At 49.7% G+C, this 23771-nt stretch overlaps 1 protein-coding gene across 2 annotated transcripts in view; it reads right to left on the minus strand.

The window, feature by feature from the left end:
- Nucleotides 1-2214: 2214 nt before the first annotated feature.
- Nucleotides 2215-23771, minus strand: part of BICD2 (BICD cargo adaptor 2) — a 55881-nt gene continuing 34324 nt past the window's right edge. The window contains exons 3-8 of one of the 2 annotated variants that reach the window (NM_001206475.1): nt 12167-12319; nt 10044-10478; nt 8392-9399; nt 7989-8140; nt 6151-6361; nt 2215-4325 (exon numbers count right to left, since the gene is read on the minus strand). In NM_001206475.1, the coding sequence (NP_001193404.1) occupies nt 4320-4325; nt 6151-6361; nt 7989-8140; nt 8392-9399; nt 10044-10478; nt 12167-12319 (1965 nt within the window). In that variant the 3' untranslated portion in view covers nt 2215-4319. Of the gene's footprint in view, nt 6362-7988; nt 8141-8391; nt 9400-10043; nt 10479-12166; nt 12320-23771 lie in introns of both variants that reach the window. The other variant, XM_005210419.5, reaches the window with a different exon arrangement.

The raw sequence follows: 23771 nt of genomic DNA on the forward strand, positions 1-23771 counted from the left end.
ATGACGGTGGGAGAAATCAATGCAGTTTGGTAAGCAAGTGTATGATAGGTCTGGGTCTCTATTGTATGCTTCCATTTATATAAAGTGGGCTTCCCTGGTGGCTCAGATGGTAAAGAATCTGCCTGCAATGCAGGAGACCCAGGCTCAATCCCTGGGTCAGGAAGATCCCCCGGAGAAGAGAATCGCTACCCACTCTAGTATTCTCAAATGGAGAGTTCCATGGACTGAGGAGCCTGGCGGGATACAGTCCATGGGGTAGGAAAGAGTCAAACACAACTGAGCAACTAATGCTTTCAATTTCATTTATGTAAAGTACAGAAAAAGGCACAAGTGACCTGCACTGACAGACTCAGTAAGTTATCCCTGGGAGTGGGCACAGAAAGAGGACTTCGGGAGACTGCCTGCCTGCATTTGTTTCTCATCTGGATGGTAGCTGCACAGTGTCCATTTTGGAAATATGCAGCCAGTGGACACTTGCTTCACTCTTATGTATGTATACTGTACTTCACAAACACTTTAGGGTAAATGAAACAAACTTGATTCCTTAAGAGTGAGATGAACAAATGGAATCCCGGTGTGTGTGGGTGCGTGTGCGTGTGTGTGTGTGATCAGTGATTCCTACTGTTCTCACAGAGGCCCATGAGGTGGTGTGCTCACAGAGTCCATGCAGGGAGCCTTTTCTGTGGATAAGGTACCATGGCATTGCCTTTCCCCTAGAAGGAGGAACTCTGTATACGTTTCAGGGAAGGCGGGGGCTCCACTCCAGGGACCTGAGCTTATAAAGGATCCAGTTCATGGATGACTGAGGTGAACTCACAAGAGCCAGTTTACTTTCCCACAAAATGGTAACACACAGCTCTTCAGCTCTTCCTGCTCTGCTGTTTGAACACAACTGAAGGGTAAGCACAGAGGCAGACCTGATGGCATCCGGTCCCTGTCAAAACTTCACACCAAGTGATGTCAGAATGTAGGCATCTGTTTTCCCAGGAGGCTCCCAAAGGTAGGAGGCAAGATCTCAAAGCTGGTGCTGTTGTTTATAGCTCTGGTAACATGCTGGGTGTGAGGGTGAAAACCAATGTAGGGAGCTGGAGGAGGTGGTGGCAACAGGGACATTCCCTCGTGGAAAGCACAACCAAATGGAAAGCCTTTGAGCTCCAACTGCCCTCTCCCACAGGCTCCGCGGGACCCCACCCACTCAGGAGGCTGCCACTCCACCTGTGAAATGAAGAAGCACATGTGCAAGGACCCGAAGCACACTGAGGGGTAGGGAAGACCTCAACATCTGCACTTGTGCAAATGAAACACCCCAACGAGCACGACTGCCACGTGAAAGGGCTTGCTCTGCTCAATACCCCCTCCTCCAGATCTGCTGCAGGCTTTCTTCCCAACCTCTTCCAGAGGCCTGTTGGGATGACAGTCCAGGAGGGAAAGAAGATTTCTTCCAGCTACTGAGTTAGAAAAACAAGTCTCTTTTGAAAGAAAGTTTCAAACTGAACATGGGTTCACACTACCCAAGTAGGATGGATGGGGACTGTCAAAGGGAGGGGTCTCTCAGTGACCATGAGGCCAAGGGAGAATTCAGGTGGAGGGTGGGGTCATGTGGAGATGCAGGGCAGCAGGACCCTGACTTCAGACAGCTTCCCAGAGGGAAGCCCTGAAGTTTGGGTGAAATCACTTAGGTCTGACTAAGACTGTCAGAAGGAGAGGTGGCAAAGTGTCCTAAGACTTTCTGTGTCCTCAGACATGATGTGTACCCTACACTCACGGTCACAAGCAATCGCTGGGACAGGCTCAGAGGACCTTGAGCACATTCCTGCAGATGAACATGGTTTTGTGTTGACAAACAAGTAACTCCTGTTGCCTGTACCCATTCATTCCTGGGGTACAAAGACCAGGAATTTGGACGGCAGAGGACCCCCTTGTCATGTAAATCTCTTTGCTTCCTGATCAGGACAGTACAAAGGCAATGTGCTCTCACTGCCACACTGCTGGGTACTCACAACACATGATGCCCATCACAGGAGGCAAGCCATGACTTCCCTCCCTCCCACGCCTCCTGAGATAGGTCTCCTGAGATAGGGTGCCTCCAGTTCCCACCACCAGGGTTACTGACTGCCTAGTTTTCTTGTTTTAGGTGCTAGAATTACAGTGCATTGCTGCATCCACAGTCATCTGGAGCAGGGGGTCAGAGCAGCCACAAAGAACAAGTCTTGTGCTTTGTCTTTTTATTATTTTTTATTTATTGGTCCTACCAAAATGACCCCTTACCCAGGCCCACTGTTCCTATATGCACTGGCTTTACAGACACTTGTGTCATATGTCTGTGTCCCAGCTGGTGACTGATTTCCCCTTCCTATTCCTTTTCCATGTAGTGCCTCATTTTCTCAAAATCTGAAGGCATTTTTGTTTGTTTGGGTCTGTGTAAAAGATCCTTGGCAGGAGAACATGCATATGATCTTAAAATAAAGACAACATTCTGACACTAAGGTAATGCACAGAAAAATACAGTACTCAGACATCATTGCAAATAAATACCCCATACAGATGAAGTTTTTGTAAATGTAACATTATTTCTTATGAATCAACACTGTAAGAGAAGGTAAAAACAGGGGTCCCTACAACTAGGAATAAAAATGCTTATTCCAGGAAACAGAATTCTTTCTTTCTTGCTACTTATATTATTATAATTTGTCCTGTATTTTGGAGAAGAGAGGACACTTTTTCTCATTCCTCCTCCTCGAGTACCAATTTGACCATTTGCACAACCTCACTTAGCAAATCAGGACAGGACAAAGATCTGGTTTGCTAAGGAGCTTCAGTGACTTCTGTTTCCTGAAATTAACAGTGATTAGTTACACCAAGCAAGAGAATATATAATGTCTCTTCTCACATTTGCAAAGAATACTATGGCTACCCCTCACCCCAGTGCACGGGGCCGACAGTGCCAGCTCCCCTGCCACCCACCCCACTCTTCACAAACGTGGCGTGTTGTTCACATACTTGCTTAGCTTGTCCCGTAAAGTCCATTTGGTTCCCAAAGCACACTCAAGGTTTATATTCACTTTCATTTTTTCAGCCCCTGAATTTGCAAGGATCTGCACAGTAAAGAATCACTGACTAACAGAATTTTGCACAATTGCTGTTTTCTTTCCCTCAATGAAGATGCCCAGATTTAGGTTCAAAGGTGTGTGCCTATTCACACCAACTGGTCCATACCAGCCTTCAACATTTCCAAATAGCTCTTTACTGTCTGTTTTAGAGAATAGACTACGCTGGGCCACCTCCCTCAACTGATGAAGGCACTACTGGCAATGATTACTAACAAAAAGGCGTTGAAATAGAACACCCTAAAAATCGAAGACTGTAGGATTTTCTAAGTGTACCACAATTTGGCACAACAACCAGAGTAACAAAACAATTCCAATTTGGAATTTCACTGGTACAGTTGTATAAAATTCTGTTAATCAGTCATGCTTCACAATGTCCTAAAACCCAGAAAATTCTGGAATTTGTAGGTAATACTACTCATTCAATAATTTATCTTTTTGTTTTCAAGTGCCTTTTACTGTTTAACCAGAGCAAAGGTCAAGTTTTCTTCTTGTTACACTGAACTATTCCTAAGAATAATAATAATACAATATGAAAAACCCCAGAATCGGAATACCCTGGATTTCTTAATGAACATGGCATTTAAAATCTGTAATTTCCAACATGAACCACAATGCCGTATAATCTAAAAGGCTGCTGAACCACAGTGTGGATACATTCAGCCGGGCTCCTTACCGGGTTGAAGCCTTCACCTAAACAGTCTAGAGCTACGCGCTAGGAGGACACGTCTGTGCCATGTGCTGATATCAGACCAACACACTGTGGGAGCTACAGGACCACGAGACAGACTACGGCATCTGAGACCATCTCTATGCCAGGGATTAAGGAAGCAAATATAATATCAAAATATCAAAAGTGCACAGATTGATTGGGTAAAAAAGGAGTATCTGTAATAGGGAGACCCCAGTGGTGAGTGTTTCTAGAGGGTTCCTAAGCAAGCCTGGTGGTCGCTGTCCAAGCAGGTTCTTCAGCGCCTGTACAAAGGCCTTTCCAAGCAGCAGCTGGCGGTATTCTCAACATTAAAGCTTTTATTTCCTCTGCCATTAAAAACTTGGGGAATGCTATTTTGAAAAGAATTGCAGTGGCATATCCAAAAACGTTTCTAAGTGGACTTTTAGGCTGCCCTTCCTTCCTCTGCGTGGACCATGGGAGAGGAAGGGAGGGGGGTGCAGTGTGACAGGGCCGGCGGCCGAGTCCTCCCAGCAGCTACTCTACAGCTGAAAATGGGAGAAAACAAGACAGCGTTAGAACTGGTCACCTGTCAGACAACTAAGCTCTCACCGAGCTGTGAGGGCATGGGTGTGTTAGTTGGCAGCAGAGAAGACCTGCATGTGTTAGGGGGGCCGCTGGCTCCGAGTGCCTCATGAAAACCCTTTACAAGTATGGAGAAGCTGTGTGCCAGGTTCGGCTAGAAGGCAGAAGCAGTATGCGAGGCCAGCAGGCAGTCATGCCCCTGGGAGTCCAGCTTGCAGAGGGGAGATGGCCTGACATCTTCTCAAGTGGGAGGGGCATCAAGACCTGACATCCCTTCTGCAAAGCAGCCTGGAGCTAAAGACAGGCACACAGAAGGGACAGGTGTGGTCTATCCTGCGTATCTTCAATCCGGCAGTTTGTAAAACCCATACTGGCATCTGGTGGGAACTGAGACATGCTCGGGAACTAAGGGAAAGAGTGGAATGGGGCAGACAGAAGTGTGCAGGGGAAATGCAAACTCCCCCTCCTGGCCACAGAGAGAGAAGCAAGGAGCTATTCAAGGTCTGCAGCCTCACGGCTGGTGGGCCCATGGATGACAGGGAGAGAAACACTGAGAGAAGTCCAGCTGCCAAAGCTCTGGTGTGGATGCAGCTCCTGAGAATGGGGGAAGTCCTATGACTGCCCTTCTGGTCTGTTACCACCCCTGCAACTGCACTGACGATCATGAACCATATTCCTCCTACTGTGAATCCTGAAACTTGCCCTGTCTCCACACAAAGCTCCTTTCCCACACCAGGCAGGGCTTCAGCTATAGCTGTGGGACCGAGACCCACTGTTCAGCCTGGTCTGCTGGTGACTCAGACTCAGCTTAGGGGTTTCCATAGCCCTGTTTCTTGGAGTCTGAAGCCCTGTGGGAGGAAGGCCTGATAATGGGCAGAGGGTGAATAAATCCACTTGAAAGCTGGGGACACCGTTAAGTTCAAAAAGATGGGCTTCCTGTGAGGACAGAAGTCTAGCCAGGCACTTGGGAAGCTTTTCTTTTTGGAAAAAACCCAAGCCTTTGGCCCACCAATTTGTCACCTTGCAGGCCACCAGACAAGCATACAAATCTCAGACAGAGAAGCTGAGACTGCTGAGCTCTGGTCTGGGATGTGGCTAGGCATGCCTGTGCCTCTTGGGCACGACTGGTCCCTGGGCTGGAGAATGTGGGGCTGCTCTTCCTCTGTGTTTAGGGGAAGGAATTCTGTAATTCTGTCCCAAATATAAACTGCAACGAGATGCTGCACAAACTTCATAACTTGCCAAGTGCAGAGTGTCCTCCAAGGCTGCACCTGGGACTCAGGCTGGAACCTTTAACACTGGTTTCTGGGTGCTGGGGCAGTATAACTGCATTAGACACATGCAGGGAACATGCAAGTTTCAATGCAAGTTCTGCCCCTCCCACTGGGAGCCAACAGCAACTGGGCCCTGGAAAGCCACATTTTTGCAAGGACGTGTGGCTCCAACCCCACCTTGACCACCCAAACAAGAAAGCAGCTGCTGTGAAGGGTGGTCCCGAGGGATGAGAAACAGACGCAAAGCTTGCAGCGTCCAGGTGGAGTGGCAGGCTGCCTCTGCTAAATTCTTCCCTCTGTGCATTAGTCACAGTTAAGACCAGCCTAGCACCACAGTCCCGCTGCTGCCAGGTTAGTTGAGGTGAAGCGACAGGTGACGTGCGGCAGGTTAGCTGCAGCGTGTGACCTTGCGGCCCTAATCGCAGTAAATGTTATACTTCTCGCCACAGAGCACCTGGGCAGCAAGCCCAGCACCCTCAGCCCTGTCACTAGCACAGGCGCAGGTGTGACTTACACTCGGGGGGCCAGGCTTGGCCTTGGAGGTGGCCTTGGCGCGGCCCCTCCGGGTCTGCTCGTGGTCCAGCTCGAGCAGCTCCAGCCGCTGGGTCAGTGCCAGCTTCTGCTGGATGGCCATGCGCAGCAGTGAGTTGAGCGTCTTCTTCTCGTCCTCGGCAGCTGCCAGCTGCCGTTGCATCTCATCCAACTGTGTGATGTACTCGTCACATCTGTGGGAAGGCGAGAGGCAGAGCGTGGCTGAAGGACCTGGGAGAGCCAGCAGAGCACGTGACCATGGTCCCCATGCTGAGAGCTCCAGGTGCTCGCGTGCTAAGTAGTTTCAGTTGTGTCCAACTCTGTGCGACCCTACGGACTACAGCCCATCAGGCTCCTCTGTCCAGGGGATTCTCCAGGTAAGGACACAGGAGTGGGTTGCCATGCCCTCCTCCAGGGGGATCTTTCCAACCCAGGGATCGAACTAGAATCTCTTAAGTCTCCTGCACTGGCAGGCGGGTTCTTTACCACTTGCACCAACCTGGGAAGCCGAGCTCCAGGTGAGGGGACTGCGATAGGATTCATCAGCTTACTGAGCCACAAACGAAGAGGATGTGCCTTTCTGAGGTTTGGTTTTCTCTGAGAGGGACTCTCTAAAGCCAGTTTTCACTAAAGCAGGCAGTGGATGGTGCCCTTGAAGACCTCCAGCTGGCCCAGGGGAGCAAGTTAGGGGTGTGATGTCACTTGGCTCTCAGGATGTGGGGATAAACCCGAGGACAGGAATCTGTTTGTTCTTGGAACAGCCCAGGCACACAGCAGGTGCTTAGTAGTCTGGGACAAACAGCCAACAGGGCCTAGGAAAAGCACACGTGGGCGCCACAAACAGCCCCATTTTAGCATCTGCCAACTGACAGGGGCCCTCTACCTGGGTAAGGATCTGGGAGAGAAATGCCCACTCTGGGTCTGCCCCTGAGGGAGTGTGGCTGGGGTAAAGGTGGTGGTGGGCACACCCACCCACCCACCCTACACCCCCATCCACCAAGGCCAAGGACCATCAGCAAGTTTCAACCTTTGCCCAGAGGTTTGCCATCTTGGCTCCATCTGAGAAGTCACACTTTTAAATAATACAAGATAAGGGAGCAAAGGTCAACATACCATGTGCTAAGGGACTAACTGAAATCTTTCCCAAACACTGCCCAGAAGGAGGGAGCTTTGTCCCTCTCCTCCCATATCGCTGAAATGCAGGGAGTGCCCAGCACCTTGACACAAGGCGAAGCAGACCCTGAGCTCAGTTCCAACCTATTTAACCAGGAGTCTCAGCCTCCCAGCCCTGAGGACACACCAGGCCTATCCAGAGAACACTCCCCTGGTGCTTGACTGACTGTGGCCAGCAGATGGCACCAAGCCTCTCTGAATAGGGAGACACCCAGAACCAGGCCCCAAAGCAGCCTCCAGCTCCGCACTGGCCCAGGGTTCCCGGCCAAAGGACTGGCCTAAACAAAGATGCTGCCATCACCCCCAACAAACTCCACCTGGTAGGGTCAGAGTGGGAGCACTGTGGCCTCACCACTGCTGGGAGGGGAACCTTTCTTCTAAAATATACGAACTTTCCACCAAGTTCTGGAAAGCAAGCTCCTCATTTGTTATCAGTGGCTTGCCCACTTGCCTGCTTCTCCTTCGAAGCTCAAGCCTCCAGCCTGGCCACTAAGGACCCACCCTCATGGCCTTTTGCTTCCAACTTCCTCATTTTACACAAAGTGGAGACAAAACTTGGGCCCCTGGGTTTTCACAAATAGCAGAAATGGAAATTTCCCACAGGGCCAGGTCCCCGGGCTGCTGAGCAGCGACAGCAGTAAGCATTACCTGGTGGCAAACATAGCCCGCAGGGAGGAGAAGGTGGCCGCGTCCTCCTTGAGGGTCTTGAGCTCATTGCGCAGCTTCATCATGGTCTCAGTCACCATTGCCTTCTCGTTCTCATACTTGCTCTTTAGGTTGGCAAGGGCCACCTCTGCCGTCTGCAGGGGTCAGAGTTGTAAAAGACAGGCAGACGAGGCATCAGGAGGAGTCCGCTGCCTTGGTGAGCACCACAGATCAAGGCCCCAGCCAGCCCTGGGCCCCTGAGACCCAGCCCCTCCCCACAGCACTGAGGTGAGGTTTTCTCTCATTTTTTCTTCGAGCTGGGACAGGACAAGGTGGGAAGCCAGGGAGGCTGAGAAAGCCCCCACCCACCTACCCACCCCCTGCTGGACCCAAGCGCCATGCACACCTGCTTATTGGCCTTGAGCACCATGCGCAGTGTGGTGATCTGCTCCCGCTTGGTGCTGAGCAGTGACTTCAGCTTCAGGATCTCCTCCATGAGTGCCTCCCGGTCCTTGTCTGCAGCTGGGCCCAGCTCCTGTGAGGCTAGGCGCTGCCGGGACAGCTCCGTGGTGCGGTCCACGGCTGCCTGCAGGTGCCTGATCTGATCACGGATGATGGCAATCAGATTGTAGATGTTCATGGGCTCTCGGCGTGGATCACTCAGGGGTGAGGGCAGAGAGGAGCCAGGCGAGGGGCTGCTGTCCCTGGCCCTACCCTCTGCGGGTGGTGGGCCCTTGGGCAGGACAGGTGAGCGGCGCTCACGGGTCTCCGGGCTGCAGCTGCCAGTGCCAGCCTGGCCCTCACGGTAGTAGTCTAGCACCACACGCGTGGGTGTCTCATTGTTGCACATGCACACGTGGTGGTAGAGATTGGCCAGTTCCTCGCTGAAGGTCACCAGCTCATCCTGGGCCACGCTCAAGCTGCCTTGTGTCTCGCCGGCAACATCGCTCACCTTCTTCAGCTCTGTCTGCAGCCGTGCCAGGAGCTCACGGTCCTGGCAGCTGGCTTTCTCCAACAGGGAGACCTTCTCAGTGAGCGCCTGGCTCTCGGCCTCGTGCCGGCCCTTCTCCTCGGCGTGCTGGGCCTCGCTGGCCTCATGTGCACTGCGCAGGGCCTTCAGCTGCTCCCGGAGGTCGCCCGCCTCTGCCACGGCCACACGGTACTTGCAGGCCAAGATCTCGGGCCCGTTGATGTCCACCTCGTAGTAGTCACCGTCTTCGTGGCTATCCCGCTCCTTCTCGCTGTCCAGCGCGGTCCGCCGCTCCTTGCTGGCCTGCAGGCGCCGCAGAGCACTCAGGTTCTCCGTGAGGCGGCTCACCTCCGCGTGCTGCTCAGACAGGGCCCCTCGTGCCTGCTCCAGCTGCTTCTGTGTGTCCTGCAGTGTTGCCAGCAAGCCCACCTTCTCCCGTTCCACCTGCAAAGGCAGAGAAAGGGACCATTAACAGCCCACAGGAGTCTCTGCCCTCAGAGAACCCCTGGTCAGTCCCAGTGAAGACCCTGTCCATGCCACATTCATCACCCTGCTGAGCTCTCTCTGATAAATATGGGTCAAGGTGTCATGTGTGGGGCCATGATGGCTCCTCCCCCTGCCCAGCTGTTTGTGGGGCCAAGTGAGTCCTTCCTTAGAGACATGCAGCAAACCAAGAGGCTGTGATGCAGACCCTGGGGTTCTGTTCTGTTGGGGCAGGAAACCCTGACGTGTCTAACGGACACAGCATGGGAAACCATATGTGGAGACCTCAGAGAGATGTTAAACTTCTGGTGGTGCCCAAACTCATAACCAGAAAACTATTTCTCTGGGCACCTTCCTCCTATAATGCTGCAGTTCCACTTAGGTAACAATACAGAATTACCTACGTAAAAGAAATGTAAGTAAAGGACTGCATAGCATTTAAAAAATTCACAAAGTGTCAGGCAAGCACTGTCGTGGTGAACAGCAGGTCTGGCCAACACCATCGAGGACAGCAGTGGAGGTGGGGATGGCGCACACGGGCCCAAGGCCCAGGGCTGTGGCACAAACCCAACGGGGTGGGGTCCCAGCACCATCCACCTGCTCACCTGCATTAGCTGCTGCTTAAGCTTCTGGATCTCAGAAATGTTGAGCTCACTGAGCAGGTCAGAAACGAGGCTGGGAGGGGGTGGGGTGAGACCGTCCTTGGTGGGCGTGGAGGTCTTGTTGTCCAGTGGCACCTTGCCCAGGCCACCGTGCTCGAAGCCATTGGCCAGGGCCTCGGCGTCATCACCAAGCTTGAGGCCGTCCAAGGAGACGTGCAGGTGGCTGGTATAGAGGGAGTCATTGATGCTCATGTAGTGCGACAGCTCCTTGCGCAGGCTGTTCTTCTGCTCCCGCTCTGTCTTCAGCGTCTCCAGAGCCTCCTCCAGCTGCCGCTCCGAGATCTCCTTGAGCCGAATGGCGTCCTCCAGCTGGCTGTTGAGGTATTCAGTTTCCTCCTCCAAACGCTTGATCTCATGTTTGAGGCCCTCAAACTCCACCTGTAAAAGAGAAGTCGACACTCTTCTATCCCCATGGGATGGGGAAGAAGCACCATCGTAGTGACTGAACAACTGGGAGAACATGGATACTCAGAGGGTTGCAGGCATGAGGTGCACACAGGAAATGCTGAGCCCGCGCCTCGGACACGTGTGCACACATGAGCAGTGCAAAAGCATGCAACTTGCTCAGCACCAGAGGTGCCCTCTGGAATTCAGAACACACCCACACTGCCAATTTGTTAGGTGACTTAAAATGCTACCAAGTATATATTGACTTCAAATCCTACAAAACTTCATTATCACTAAGAGTTGATTAAATCTTTTAAGATACAAAAAATATGTATCTAGATGTGCAATGTGACCACCACTTCTAATCACATTTCAAAATGAAGGAACGAAAGCTCTCACTGGAGTGGGATGTGCCTTCACTGCACACACCACCCTGACTGAGAAAGGCTCGGGTACAAGTAGGGGGGTGGAGTCCAAAGCTGTGCATGCCAGGACAGTATGTGCAGGCGGACAAGGAGAGAACTGACAGAAACCAATGCCTGGTGCAGGTAGTCAGGGCCTATGAGCAACTTAAAAACAAACTGGTATTATTCTGCAATATTTGTGCAAGAAACGAGGAGTAAACCACTCAGAGGCAGGTCGATTAGGGTCTCTGTGGGCTGAGGACTAGAGTAGGGGAACCCCAGGGAGAGGCCAGACTCCATGTGCCACTCATGGTCTGGTTTCCCACTCCTCAGGATGCTTGACCCACAGATGAGCACAGCGTCACAGAGTCTGCCGAGCGGCCAGAGGAGGAGCTCTGGTGCCTGTGTTCCTGGGAGGAGACCCACTTCCTCTGGCTCCAAGGGTCAGAAGTTCTACTACCAGCGTAAACATATGGGCCCACACTTCCTTATGCTGGATTTAAATACCCGGGTCCCCAGTTTGGGGATTTCTGGGATAAAGGTCCCCCTAGTCCCCAACCTGTGAAGCTGGGGTTCTTGGACAGTTAGGTGACAAGGGCAGGCCTTGAAGGGCCTGGGTGTCTTGTCCCAGGCAGAAGTGACCCTCTTGTCCTCTCACAGGTGGAGGTGACCCTTCTGTCCCCATCCTGTCACAGGTGGGGAGAGGAGACCTCCTGTCCCTGACCTGTCCCAGGTGGAAGTGTTCCTACTCGTCCCACCCATTTTTATGTTACTTGAGAACATCATATGACAGCCTGGACATCTCCATACTGCTCAAGGGTCACTAGGCTTCACCCCAAAGTCCAGGACCATATGGGGTTCAAAGGAGTCTAGAAAACATGATACAGTGGGAGGAGTGGGTACACTGATAGCTCTAGGGTTCCAGAGGGCATACGGACATCTCTGGTCTCCTGTTGGCACCTGAAATGAGAGGGAGCCAGACACCCAGCCTCTGGGATCTCTTGGTTTCACATCTTCATCACCTCCATTTTCCTCCAATTTTTGCTGGCTGACAATTGCCAGCCAACAATACAGCCGGAGGCTTTGTTTTTCTGGTCTTGAAGGGGCTGGGCCCTGCTGCCACACCCTCGAACTACAGTGGCATATAACCCTCAGCCTGAGTGCGGAAGGAGGGAGGGAATGTCTTCTGACCATGGAGACAGCAAAGTGAGGGTTAGGCCAGGCTGTGGCCCAGAGCTAATCTACCCGTCCCATCTGTGCAGCCCAGATACTTGCCTGATTCTGCCTCAGCACAGACACCTGCTTCTGCAGGCTGATATTTTCCTCCTCCAACTCCGAGTAGTCCTGCAGCAGGCGTGCCTCCCGGAACTTGTACTCCTTGATGTCATCCCGCAGGCGGCCACGTTGAATCTCTACATTCTGATTGATCTGCCAGGAAGAAGGTGGATATGAGAAGCCTGCTCTAGTTGGTCTCACCACTCCAAAGGCAGAAGGAGCTCAGTGCAGCCAGGCCCACCATGGTAGCCACACAGCCAGGACTTGGAATCCCAGGCTTGCCGTGGTGTCCAATGTAGCCACCTAACAACGAGCTGGGGCCGTGAGCTGTGTGGTATGGGGGTGAACAGCAGAGAGTCTCAGCAGCTCTGACCCCTGGTTTCTTCATATGTAAAATGGGGTCTAAAGTAGTTCCTCTGTCACATGCTCCTGGCAGCATGCACTGGTGCAGTGCTGTGGAAACAGTCTGCAGATACTCAACAGTTCAGCACAGGGTTAAAGCTGACCCAGCAGTGGGCCTCAGCAGGCACTCCAAAGAAAGGAAAACACATGTCCACACAAAACCTTGTGAGTGAATGTTCAGACACTATTCATAACAGCAAAGGCAGAAACAACCCAAATGCCCACCAACTGAAGAGATAAACAATATACGGTATATTTATACAACTGGACGTTACTACACATGCTGTAACACAAATGGACCTTGAAAACAACATGAGTAAAAAAGAGGTGTTGGTGTTCACTTACCTTATGACTTCACTTATATGAAATATTGAGAATAAGCAAACCCAGAGAGACTGAAAAAGCAGGTCAGTGGTTGCTGGGGCGGGGACAAGGGGAAGATGGGAAGGAGAGTGACTGTTAATGGGGTTGCTTCTTGGAGTGATGAAATATTCTAAAATTGATTTGGGATGATGCATGAATCTGTAAATATACTAAAATCCACTAACAGCATATTTTCAAATGGGTGATTTGTAAGGGATATGAATTATCTCAATAATTCTATTAAAAAAGTCCCTGCCTCCAAGTTGTCTAGGGGATTCAAACATGCACGGAGACGGGCAAGTGCAGACCTGGCATGAATTGTGCAATCAAGACCGTGGGGGATTCTCAACCAGCTACTACTCTGTGCCAAGGACCAGGACCTGGGTTCCTTGGCCAACATTCTGGAGTCATTGTATACATTGTAGGATTAGCTGCAGCCCAAGGTTGGTGCCCCTGGAGGCAGAATTGTCTCTGAGGCAAACTCTCCATCTCTCCTCACATTCTCTGTCCCAACATTCTACGCAGCCTCCCCTACACACCTGCAAAGATCTAATGCCCACCCCCTTGGCTAGAAGCACCATCACCCACTGGGCCCCAGAGCTCACTCTGTCCTCTCCCAACACAGCAGCATCTCTGCTGGTGCTGAGGTTTCTTGTGATCCCACTGATGCATACACTTTGCAGACAAGATTCTATGATTCCACATAGGTACACATGGAAAAGCAATGTTGGATTGACGAAGTGAAATAGGACCAATAAGAAAAGAAGAACACAACAAAAAGGGGAACGAGTTATCACATATATCAAGTACTCCTGACAAATGCTTACTACCCAAATCTCCAGCAAATGGACCAATGCAGTCCCCTCATTAAGTGAGCCAAGGAGGTACCCAACAGATGACATGGGGCGCAGGCAGAGCAGCGGCTGTGCAGCGCTGATGTCTGAGGAGGCCTTACAAATAGCAGTGAAAAGAAGAGAAGCGAAAAGCAAAGGAGAAAAGGAAAGGTATATCCATTTGAATGCAGAGTTCCAAAGAATAGCAAGGAGAGGTAAGAAAACCTTCCTCAGTAATTAGTGCAAAGAAACAGAGGAAAACAATAGAATGGGAAAGACTAGAGATCTCTTCAAGAAAATTAGAGATACCAAGGGAACATTTCATGCAAAGATACCCTCTAAAGGACAGAAATGGTATGTTAGGTATGGACCTAACAGAAGCACAAGATATTAAGAGGTGGCAAGAGTACACAGAAGGACTATACAAAAAAGATCTTCATGACTCAAATAATCACGAATGTATAATCACTCACTTAGAGCCAGACATCCTGGAATGTGAAGTCAAGTGGGCCTTAGGAAGTATCACTACAAACAAAGCTAGTAGAGGTGATGGAATTCCAGTTAAGCTATTTCAAATCCTGAAAGATGATGCTGTGAAAGTGCTGCACTCAATATGCCAGCACATTTGGAAAACTCAGCAGTGGCCACAGGACTGGAAAAGGTCAGTTTCATTCCAATCCCAAAGAAAGGTAATGCGAAAGAATGCTCAAACTACCACACAACTGCACTCATCTCACACACTAGTAAGACAATGCTCAAAATTCTCCAAGCCAAGCTTCAACAGTACGTGAACTGTGAACTTCCAGATGTTCAAGCTGGATTTAGAAAAGGCAAAAGAACCAGAGATCAAATTGCCAACCTCTGCTGGATCATTGAAAAAGCAAGAGAGTTCCAGAAAAACACCTATTTTTGCTTTATTGACTATGCCAAAGCCTTTGACTGTGTGGATCATCACAAACTGTGGAAAATTCTGAAAGTGATGGGAATACCAGACCACCTGACCTGCCTCTTGAGAAATCTATATGCAGGTCAGGAAGCAAGTTAGAACTGGACATGGAACAACAGACTGGTTCCAAACAGGAAAAGGAGTACGTCAAGGCTGAATACTGTCACCCTGCTTATTTAATTTACATGCAGAGTACATCATGAGAAATGCTGGGCAGGAGGAAACACAAGCTGGAATCAAGATTGCCAAGAGAAAGATCAATAACTTCAGATATGCAGATGACACCACCTTTATGGCAGAAAGCAAAGAACTAAAGAGCTTCTTGATGAAAGTGAAAGAGGAGAGTGAAAAAGTTGGCTTAAAGCTCAACACTCAGAAAACTAAGATCACAGCATCTGGTCCCATCACTTCATGGCAAATAGATGGGGAAACAGTGAAAACAGTGTCAGATTTTTTTTGGGGGGCGGGGGGGGGGGGGCTCCAAAATCACTGCAAATGGTGACTGCAGCCATGAAATTAAAAGATACTTACTCCTTGGGAGAAAAGTTATGACCAACCTAGACAGCAATTAAAAACCACAGACATTACTTTGCCAACAAAGGTCCGTCTAGTCAAGGCTATGGTTTTTCCAGTAGTCATGTACGGACGTGAGAGTTCGACTATAAAGAAAGCAGAGCCTGAAGAATTGATGCTTTTGAACTGTGGTGTTGGAGAAGACTCTTAAGAGTCCCTTGGACTGCAAGGAGATCCAACCAGTCCATCCTAAAGGAAATCAGTCCTGAATATATATGGGAAGGATTGATGTTGAAGCTGAAACTCCAACACTTTGGCCACCTGATGCGAAGAACTGACTCACTTGAAAAGACCCTGATGCTGGGAAAGATTGAAGGCAGGAGAAGAAGGGGACAACAGAGGATGAGATGGTTGGATGGCATCACCGACTCAATGGACACGAGTTTATGGACATGAGTTTGAGTAAACTCCGGGAAGTGGTGATAGACAGGGAAGGCTTGTGTGCTGCAGTCCATGGGGTTGCAAAGAGTCAGACACGACTCTGCGACTGAACTGAACTGAAATTACTGATTGGTGAAATGCAAGGCTTGTCAGGAAAGCAAAACTCCTGAGAGGCAAAAATAAACAAAATAACACAGTGTGAGCGGTAACCTAAGGAAACATACTTACTTGCTTCCTAACAAAATTCTACATACACCTTGACTCTGGCCATTTCCCTTACTTACCACCCAACTGATTGTTACAATTAATTTTAGTGTCAGCTTATCTAGGCCCTGGCCTCCAGATATTTGGTCAAACACCAGTCTAGGTGTCACCATTCAGGTATATTTTCAGATGAGATTAACATTTAAACTCACAGATCCACTGAGTAAAAATGTGGATCCAGTCAGTCGAAGGCCTTTAAAAAAAAAAAAAAAGATAGCCTTCAGACTGTAGCTGCGACATCAGCTCTTTCCTGGGTCTCCAGTCAGATGGCATAACCTGCAGATTTTGGATCTGCCAGCCACCACAACTGAGTGAGCCAATTCCCTACAATAAATCTCTGCCTCCCACCCCCTGACCCAGCACCCTGCAAAACACATACCCCTATCCATCTGCTTCTCTAGAGAGTCCTCGTTAACTCAGTGATTGATATATAAGAATTGTGCTTTGGATATCAGAGAAGAAAAAGAAATAAAAGGAGTCCAGATTGGAAAAGAAGTAAAACTCTCCCTGTTTGCAGATGACATGACATGATCATGATACCACACACAGAAAATCCGAAGGATGCTACCAGAAAATTACTAGAGCTAATCAAAGAGACACAAGACCTGTATGCAGAAAACGATAAGACACTGAGGAAAGAAATTAAAGACCACACAAATAGAGGAGAGAAACAGTATGTTCTTGGATTGGAAGAATCAATATTATGAAAACGACTATACTACCCAACGCAATATACAGATTCAATACAGTCCTTGTCAAACTACCAATGGTATTTTTCACAGAACTAGGACAAAAAAACTCACAATTTGTATGGAAACACAAAAGACCCCAAACAGCCAAAGCAATCTTGAGAAAGAAGAATGGAGCTGGAGGAATCAATCTTCCTGACCTCAGACTATACTACAAACCTACAATCATCAAGACAGAAATATAGAAATATATTTCCATATATAGAAAACAGAAATATAGGCCAATGGAACAGATTGAAAGCCCAGAGATTAACCCATGCACTTATGGGCACCTTATCCTTGACAAAGGAGGCAAGACTATACAATGGAGAAAAGACAGCCTCTTCAGTAAGTGGTGCTGGGAAAACTGGACAGCTACATGTAAAAGAATAAAATGAGAACACTTCCTAACACCGTACACAAACATAAGTTCAAAATGGATTAAAGACTTAAATATAAGGCCAGAAACTATAAAGTTCTCAGAGGAAAACATAGGCAGTATAATCTTTGACATAAATCACAGCAAGATCCTCTTTGACCCACCTCCTAGAGTAATAGAAACAGAAACAAAAGTAAACAGATAAAACCTAAATAAACTTAAAAGCAACTGACAAAGGATTAATCTCTAAAATATATAGGCAGCTCATATAGCTCAATACCGAAAAACAAAGAGCCCAATCAAAAAAATGGGCAGAAGACCTAAACAGACATTTCTCCAAAAAAGACATTCTCCAAGTTGTTCAGTTGCCAAGTTGTGTCCGACTTCTTGCAATCCCATGAACTGCAGCACGCCAGGCTCCCCTATCCTTCACAGTATCCCTGAGAGTGATGGTATCTGACCATCTCATCCTCTGCTGCCCCCTCTTCTTCTTTTTCCATCATTTTTTCCCAGCATCAGGGTCTTTCCCATTAAGTCGGCTCTTCGCATCAGGTGGCCAAAGTATTGGAGCTTCAGCTTCAGCATCAGTCCTTCCAATAAAATATTCAGGATTGATTTCCTTTAAGATTGACTGGTTTGATCTCCCTGCTGATGGCCAATAATGAAAAGAAGTTGAACACTGCTCATCATTAGAGAAATGCAAATGACAATTATAATGATGTATATCACCTCATACCAATTAGAATGGCCATCATCAGAAAAACTACAAACAATAAATGCTACAGAGGATGTGGAGAAAAAGGAACCCTACTGCACTGTTGGGAATGTAAACTGATACAGCCACTATGGAGAACAGTGTGGAGATTCCCTAACTAACCAGGAATAAAACCACCCTATGACCCAGCAATCCCACTACTGGGCATACACTCTGAGAAAAACACAATTCAAAAAGACACATGTACCCCAGTGATCACTGCAGCACTATTTATAACAGCCAGGACATGGAAGAAACCTAGATGTCCATCAACGGATGAACGAACAGAAAAGATGTGGAACATATACATGCAATGGAATATTACTTGGCCATAAAAAGGAACACATTTGGGTCAGTTGTAGAGAGGCTGATGAGCCTAGAACCTGTTACAGAGTGAAGTCAGTCAGAAAGAGAAAAACAAATATTGTATATTAATACATATACAAGGAATCTAGAAAAATAATAATGATGAACCTATTTACAGAGAAGAAATGGAGATACAGACACAGAGAACAGACTCATGGACTCAGCAGGGGAAACAGAGGGTAAGACAAACTGAGAAAGCAGCATTGACATACATACAATATCATGTGTAAATAGGAAACTGGTGGGGAAGTGCTGTGTATCACAAGGAGCCCAGCCTGGTGCTCTGTGACAACCTAGAGGAGTGGGATGGGGAGGGAGGCTCACCAGGAAGGGGATATATATATAAAATTATGACTGATTCATGTTTTTCTACAGCAGAGACCAGCACAGCACTGTAAAGCAATTATGCTCCAATTAAAAAAAAAAAAAACTGCCCGCTCAGTATGGGAAGACATAGGAGTTAAGATGGTGAAACAGGGGCAGCAAGTGGGAGCTGTTGGTCAATGAAAAATGTAAATGGACTTTACTTAAAACTTAACAGCTCTCCTCAATGAAACAAGTGGTCCTAAAGTAGACAGAAAAAGGACAGAGGGGGAGACAAGACCACGGGCCAGCTTGACTGCCTAGTCGAAGCCATCTGCACCCCAGAACCTGTGCGCCCAGGCTGTACCGGAAGCCTCTGCTGAGCTGCACCCTAGCACAGTCTGCCTGCACAGGAGAACCATTTTTGTTTTTTATTGAGATATGATTCACGTCCCATAAAGGTCACCCACTGACAGTGTACAATTCCAAGGTTATAGTTTATTCATAGCTGTGCACCATTACCTATTCTAGAACATTTTCATTACCCTAGAAAGAAACCACACACCAATCAGCAACCACCAATATGCTTTCAGTCTGTGAATCTGCCTTTTCTTGGCGTTCACAGAAATGAACCTGGACAATGTGTGGTCTCTCTGCATGGCTCAAAAACCCTTTCACTGGCGCTGTCTCCATACTGGCACCGCTCCGGCAACCCTAGGGGCATGACCCCTTCCTTCAATACTGAGTACGGACTGTGCTGGGTGCTGCTCTAGGCTTTGTGTTGTTCACTGAGGCTCCCTAAAGTTGCCCACGTACAGCACACACATTGCCAGCTGGTGTCAGCTGCTGCTGAGGGAGGCCCTGATGAGGCAAGGAGGGGTGCTATCCTGAGGTCAGGTCTGGGGATCTGGACTGCAGAGAAGTTAGCACTCTACACTGCAGAAGCCCCATCATAGTGCGGCTGGAGCTCAGGCACAGGGAGGGAGCACCACCCTGCACAGGAGTGCTCCAAAGCTGGTCTGTATCGTTCCCCAGAGGAATGGGCAAGACATTTAGCCAGGTCGCAGCCCAATCCCCAGGAAAGGCCTGCGGCCCCAAGGAAGGCCAGGGTGGACATGGGAGTAATGCCCCAGTCCTGTCAGACCTGCAGAGCCTGCACAGGAGGAGGTGATGGCAGAGGCAGAGCCTGGAGCAATGTGAACACAAGACAAGGGTCTGCGGGTTGCTGCCACCCAGAAGCTGGAAAGGTTCCACGTGGAACATGGTCCTGACAGCACTTTTATTTCAGATACAGAAAACTTAAGAGAATAAAATCTTGTTGCTTGTGGCAATCTAATATGGTGGCCCCAAAAACCAAATATACCAATTTAGGTTTAATACCAGGAAAAAGATGCCACTGTAACAAATACCCAAAAATGTGGAAGTGGCCATGGAGCTGGGGATGGCCACAGGCTGGAAGAGCTTAGAGAGCAGGACAGGAAAAGGCCAGACTGCCTTGAGACTATTGGTAAAAAAAAGTAATTGTTTCAGGTGACTCTGGTGAGGGTCAGAGAGGAGTCATAGAGAAACAGTCCATTGTCTCAGGGGATGCATGGACTATCATGAAATAACACTAGGAGAGATGTGAATGCTAGCGGTGCTCCCTCTAAGGCCTTAGGAGGGAATGAGGAATGGCAGAAAGGCTTGCTGTAACGTGGCAGAAAACCCAGCTGAGCTGTATTCCAGTGCTGTGTGGAAAGCAGAATTAGTAAGCGAGGAAGATGGATGAACAGCCTGGGAGATTCTGAAGCAGAAGGTTAGAAGTACAGCCTGGTTTCTCCTTGTTGCTTATAGCAAAGTGGGAAAGGAGACAGAAACCGAAGAAATAATTGTAAGCAAAACAGAACTAGAACTTGAAGATGTGGAAAACGCTCAGCTTGTCCTTATTGCAAAAAAATGAGAAAGCATTTTTCTGGAGACAGCACCAAGGGTATGGCTTACAACTCAGCCACCCGGCTGGGAGGCCAGCAGGCCCACTGCTCCCTGGGTTCCAGGAGTCAGAGGAGGGGGCCAACAAAGACTGTTCTCAGGCCCTGAAATGCGCGGCTTCTTACTTTCTGGGACCTGCAGCCCCTTTATTCTTTCCTCTTCTCCCTTCTGGAATAAGAGTAACTCTCCTTTGCCTATCCTAACATTGTATTCTGGAAGCACATAATTTGCACAGGGAGGAATTTCACCCCAGGATGGACCATCTCAAAGTGTCAGCCTTTCCTAATTTAGTGAATTTGAGATGTGATAAGGGATTTGAAGAGTTGATGCTGGAATGGGCTAAGACTTCTGGGAATGAGACGAATCTATTTCACACGGAAAATATATAAATCCTGAAGGCCAGAGGGTAGAATGTTATGGGTTTTAACTGTGTTCCCTCAAAAGATATGCTGAAATGATAAGCCCTGGAAGGGGTGAATGGGATCTGACTTGGAAATAGGGCCTTTGCAGATACACCCAAGTTAAGATGAGGTAATAGGGGATTAGAGTGGGCACAAATCCAAGGGCTGGTGTCCTTCCAAGATGGAGAGTTGGAGACACCCAGGGAGAAGGCCACAGGAAGACGGAGGCAAAGACTAGAACACAAGGACTCCCAGAGGCTGCCAGGTGCTGGCAGAGGCACAGGAAGGACTCTCCTGCACAGCCTCCAGAAGAAGCCATCCCTGCTGACACCTTGATTTTCTGTTGTCTTCAGCCCTCAGTTTGTGGTAATCTGTCACAGCAGTCACAAGAAATGAACACAGGTTTTGGTCTTATCCCACTGAAAGCTGGGGTCGGGCATGGGAGATGAACCCTGAAGACACAGGAGAGCCCAGAGCACCCGACAGAGCTAAGTGAAGTGGAAGAGGAGCCCCCAGCGCTGTCAACACTGTGCCAGGTGACCCACCTCTCATGGCAGGGTGCTGTGGTTGCCCCCACCAGAAAGCTGCCAAGGGGCAGTCCCAGACAGGTGACTTCACTCACTTGGCACGTATGCCCCTGGGGAGCCACCAAACATCTGTACTGCAAGTGTGCTGTCACCCAGACAGAAGCACACCTGGAGAAGCAGCAAGGAATCAGCAGTGAAGATGGCTCAGACTGGCTCAGGCAGGGGTAGGGCTGAGGGGCCCGTGTGGGAGACTGCGCTGAGGAAGCAGTGACTCAGCCTTGCCTCCACATGGAGGCGCTATGTGAGGTGCTCAGGAAAGCGAATGCCCTCGAGGGGTAACCATACCTTGGCTCACTTCCCAGGGCCTTGTCTCCCCTCTGAGAATGGAAGGGATGGTAACTGGAGGAGAAGCTGTGGCCCCTGTGCATCCATCCGCAGCACCAACCCACCCTGCTGCAGGTCACACAGGCTGGCCACAGCTAACCAGTCTACCTAACTGGTCTTCCTGCCTCCAGTCAGATGGGACAGGCTCCCACAACAATTAGCTTTTGCTCTCTCATCTTGTTTTTCCCCTGCTTAAACACTGAACTGTATCCCCTCGCTGGCTCCCACTGCTCTTGGCGTGCTGTGGCTATGAGCCCCTAGCCGTGCCCAAGCCCCTGTCCAAGCCCCTGTCCCAGTGCTTCCAGCTGCCTTCTCGCCCTCTGTGAATACACTAGTGGGCGCACGCTCACTCCTCTGCCAGAATTCTCTGCTACTCCTCCCTCTTTCCCTGCTAAGTCACGCTGCTTGGGGAGGTGCTCAAACATGTGCGGCTTGATTTCACGTGACCACACAACAGAGTGGAAGCCAAGAGGAGAGTCTAAACTTCACCAGCTCCCCACAGGTTTGCACATCAGGACTAACAAACCTAGAAAGCCCTCCAGGCTGCGGTGAAGAAACTCGGATCAGCTTCCCTCACGGCCTGGGCAGATTCCACCTTCTCAACTCAGAACTGGAACACAGCCTCCTGTCATAGCAGTGGAGCTGACAAAGGAAGTATGGGCCCTTACAGGTCTGCAGGAGAGCTTCTGGACAGCAAGGCGAGGTGCACCCAGGCTACAAGCTGGCGTGGCAGGTGAGGGCACTGCCGCTGCCCTCAGGGGAACCTTTGCCTGGCACACACCCAACTACCAAGGGCTCAAACAAGCTCCCACTGGCCATTGTGGGGTTTGATTGAGAGAAGCACCTTCTCTCAGGTGAGCCTGACAAGAGCAGCCTTGATGATGCACAGCAACCAGGGACACAGGAGGCCTTGGTCCAACAGGGTATAAACCAGATAGTATGCGGGGTACCATCTTAGCACCCCCTGTAGGCCCTCCCTCACCAATCTGACCTCCTAGGGGGCTGCTGGATGCCGCATCTGAACCAGCTGGATCCAGCTCTGCTCCCTGGGAGGAATTTCCATTTCCTTATGGAGTCCATTCCCTCGGGACTCATCTGTGTGCCCCCTCCAGCTCCTCCTCGGCTGCAGGGCTCACCCCTGACTTTACCCCTTACCCTTGCTGCTTTCTCTACAAACCCAGGGCCATTCCTCTTGACTCTGGACTGCCAACGTGACATTCTCCACTCAATCCCCTGGATCTGGAGCGTAGGTGTCCTTCTGCACAGGCCTGTCCACACCACAGTGGAGAGCCCCCTGGTGCCTGGGGCTGCTGCTCCGGATCTAGCACCCACCACTTCAGCTTGTGGCCAAAACCCTGGCTTCCCTTCAGCCGTTCCTAGGGGCCCAGATGCCACCATAGCAAGAAACAAGTATTTCTGGCTCCTAGCCAGGACAAAGGAGATGGTAACAGATACGATTTCTCCTGGCACATCTTTGCCACTCACTCTTAGGCCTGTGAAGGGCCTGATACATGCAGAGTCCACCAGGAGAGCAAGGCCAGGGTCCACTGGGATGCTAATTTTACCTAAAGGGGTCACCCCCTGGGCTGATGATGCCCACCCCCTCCTCAACTCACAGTTCTGCTTCTCAAGGCAGCCCTCATCACCCCTCTCAACCCCTTCCCAAGGCAAATCTGAGGAATGTGCAAAAGACTTGACTCTGTCATCCGTCAGCTGGATCTGATCCTTGGGTCTCTCTCTGCTTCACTATATGCAAAATGGGCCCTCAGGGCATGTCCCAGGGCAGAAGCTGGCAGGGTCCATTCACACACAGTGCAGAGGTCAGGACCCAGTGACCCTGGGTGAGCAGTCAAACCTTCTTCACCTTGATCTCCCAACCTGTGAGATGAAGGAAATAACTGGATGCCCACAGGGTCACCCAAAAGACAAGTCACAGAGTAGCTGAATTGTCCCCCACGCTGAGCATGTTTGCCATACGTGTCACATGACCGAGGCCTCAAGTTCCTCCTGGAGAGCTGGGCATGGGATGAACC

The sequence above is a fragment of the Bos taurus genome, chromosome 8, assembly GCF_002263795.3.
Source record: "Bos taurus isolate L1 Dominette 01449 registration number 42190680 breed Hereford chromosome 8, ARS-UCD2.0, whole genome shotgun sequence".
In the NCBI taxonomy this organism is placed as follows: domain Eukaryota; kingdom Metazoa; phylum Chordata; class Mammalia; order Artiodactyla; family Bovidae; genus Bos; species Bos taurus.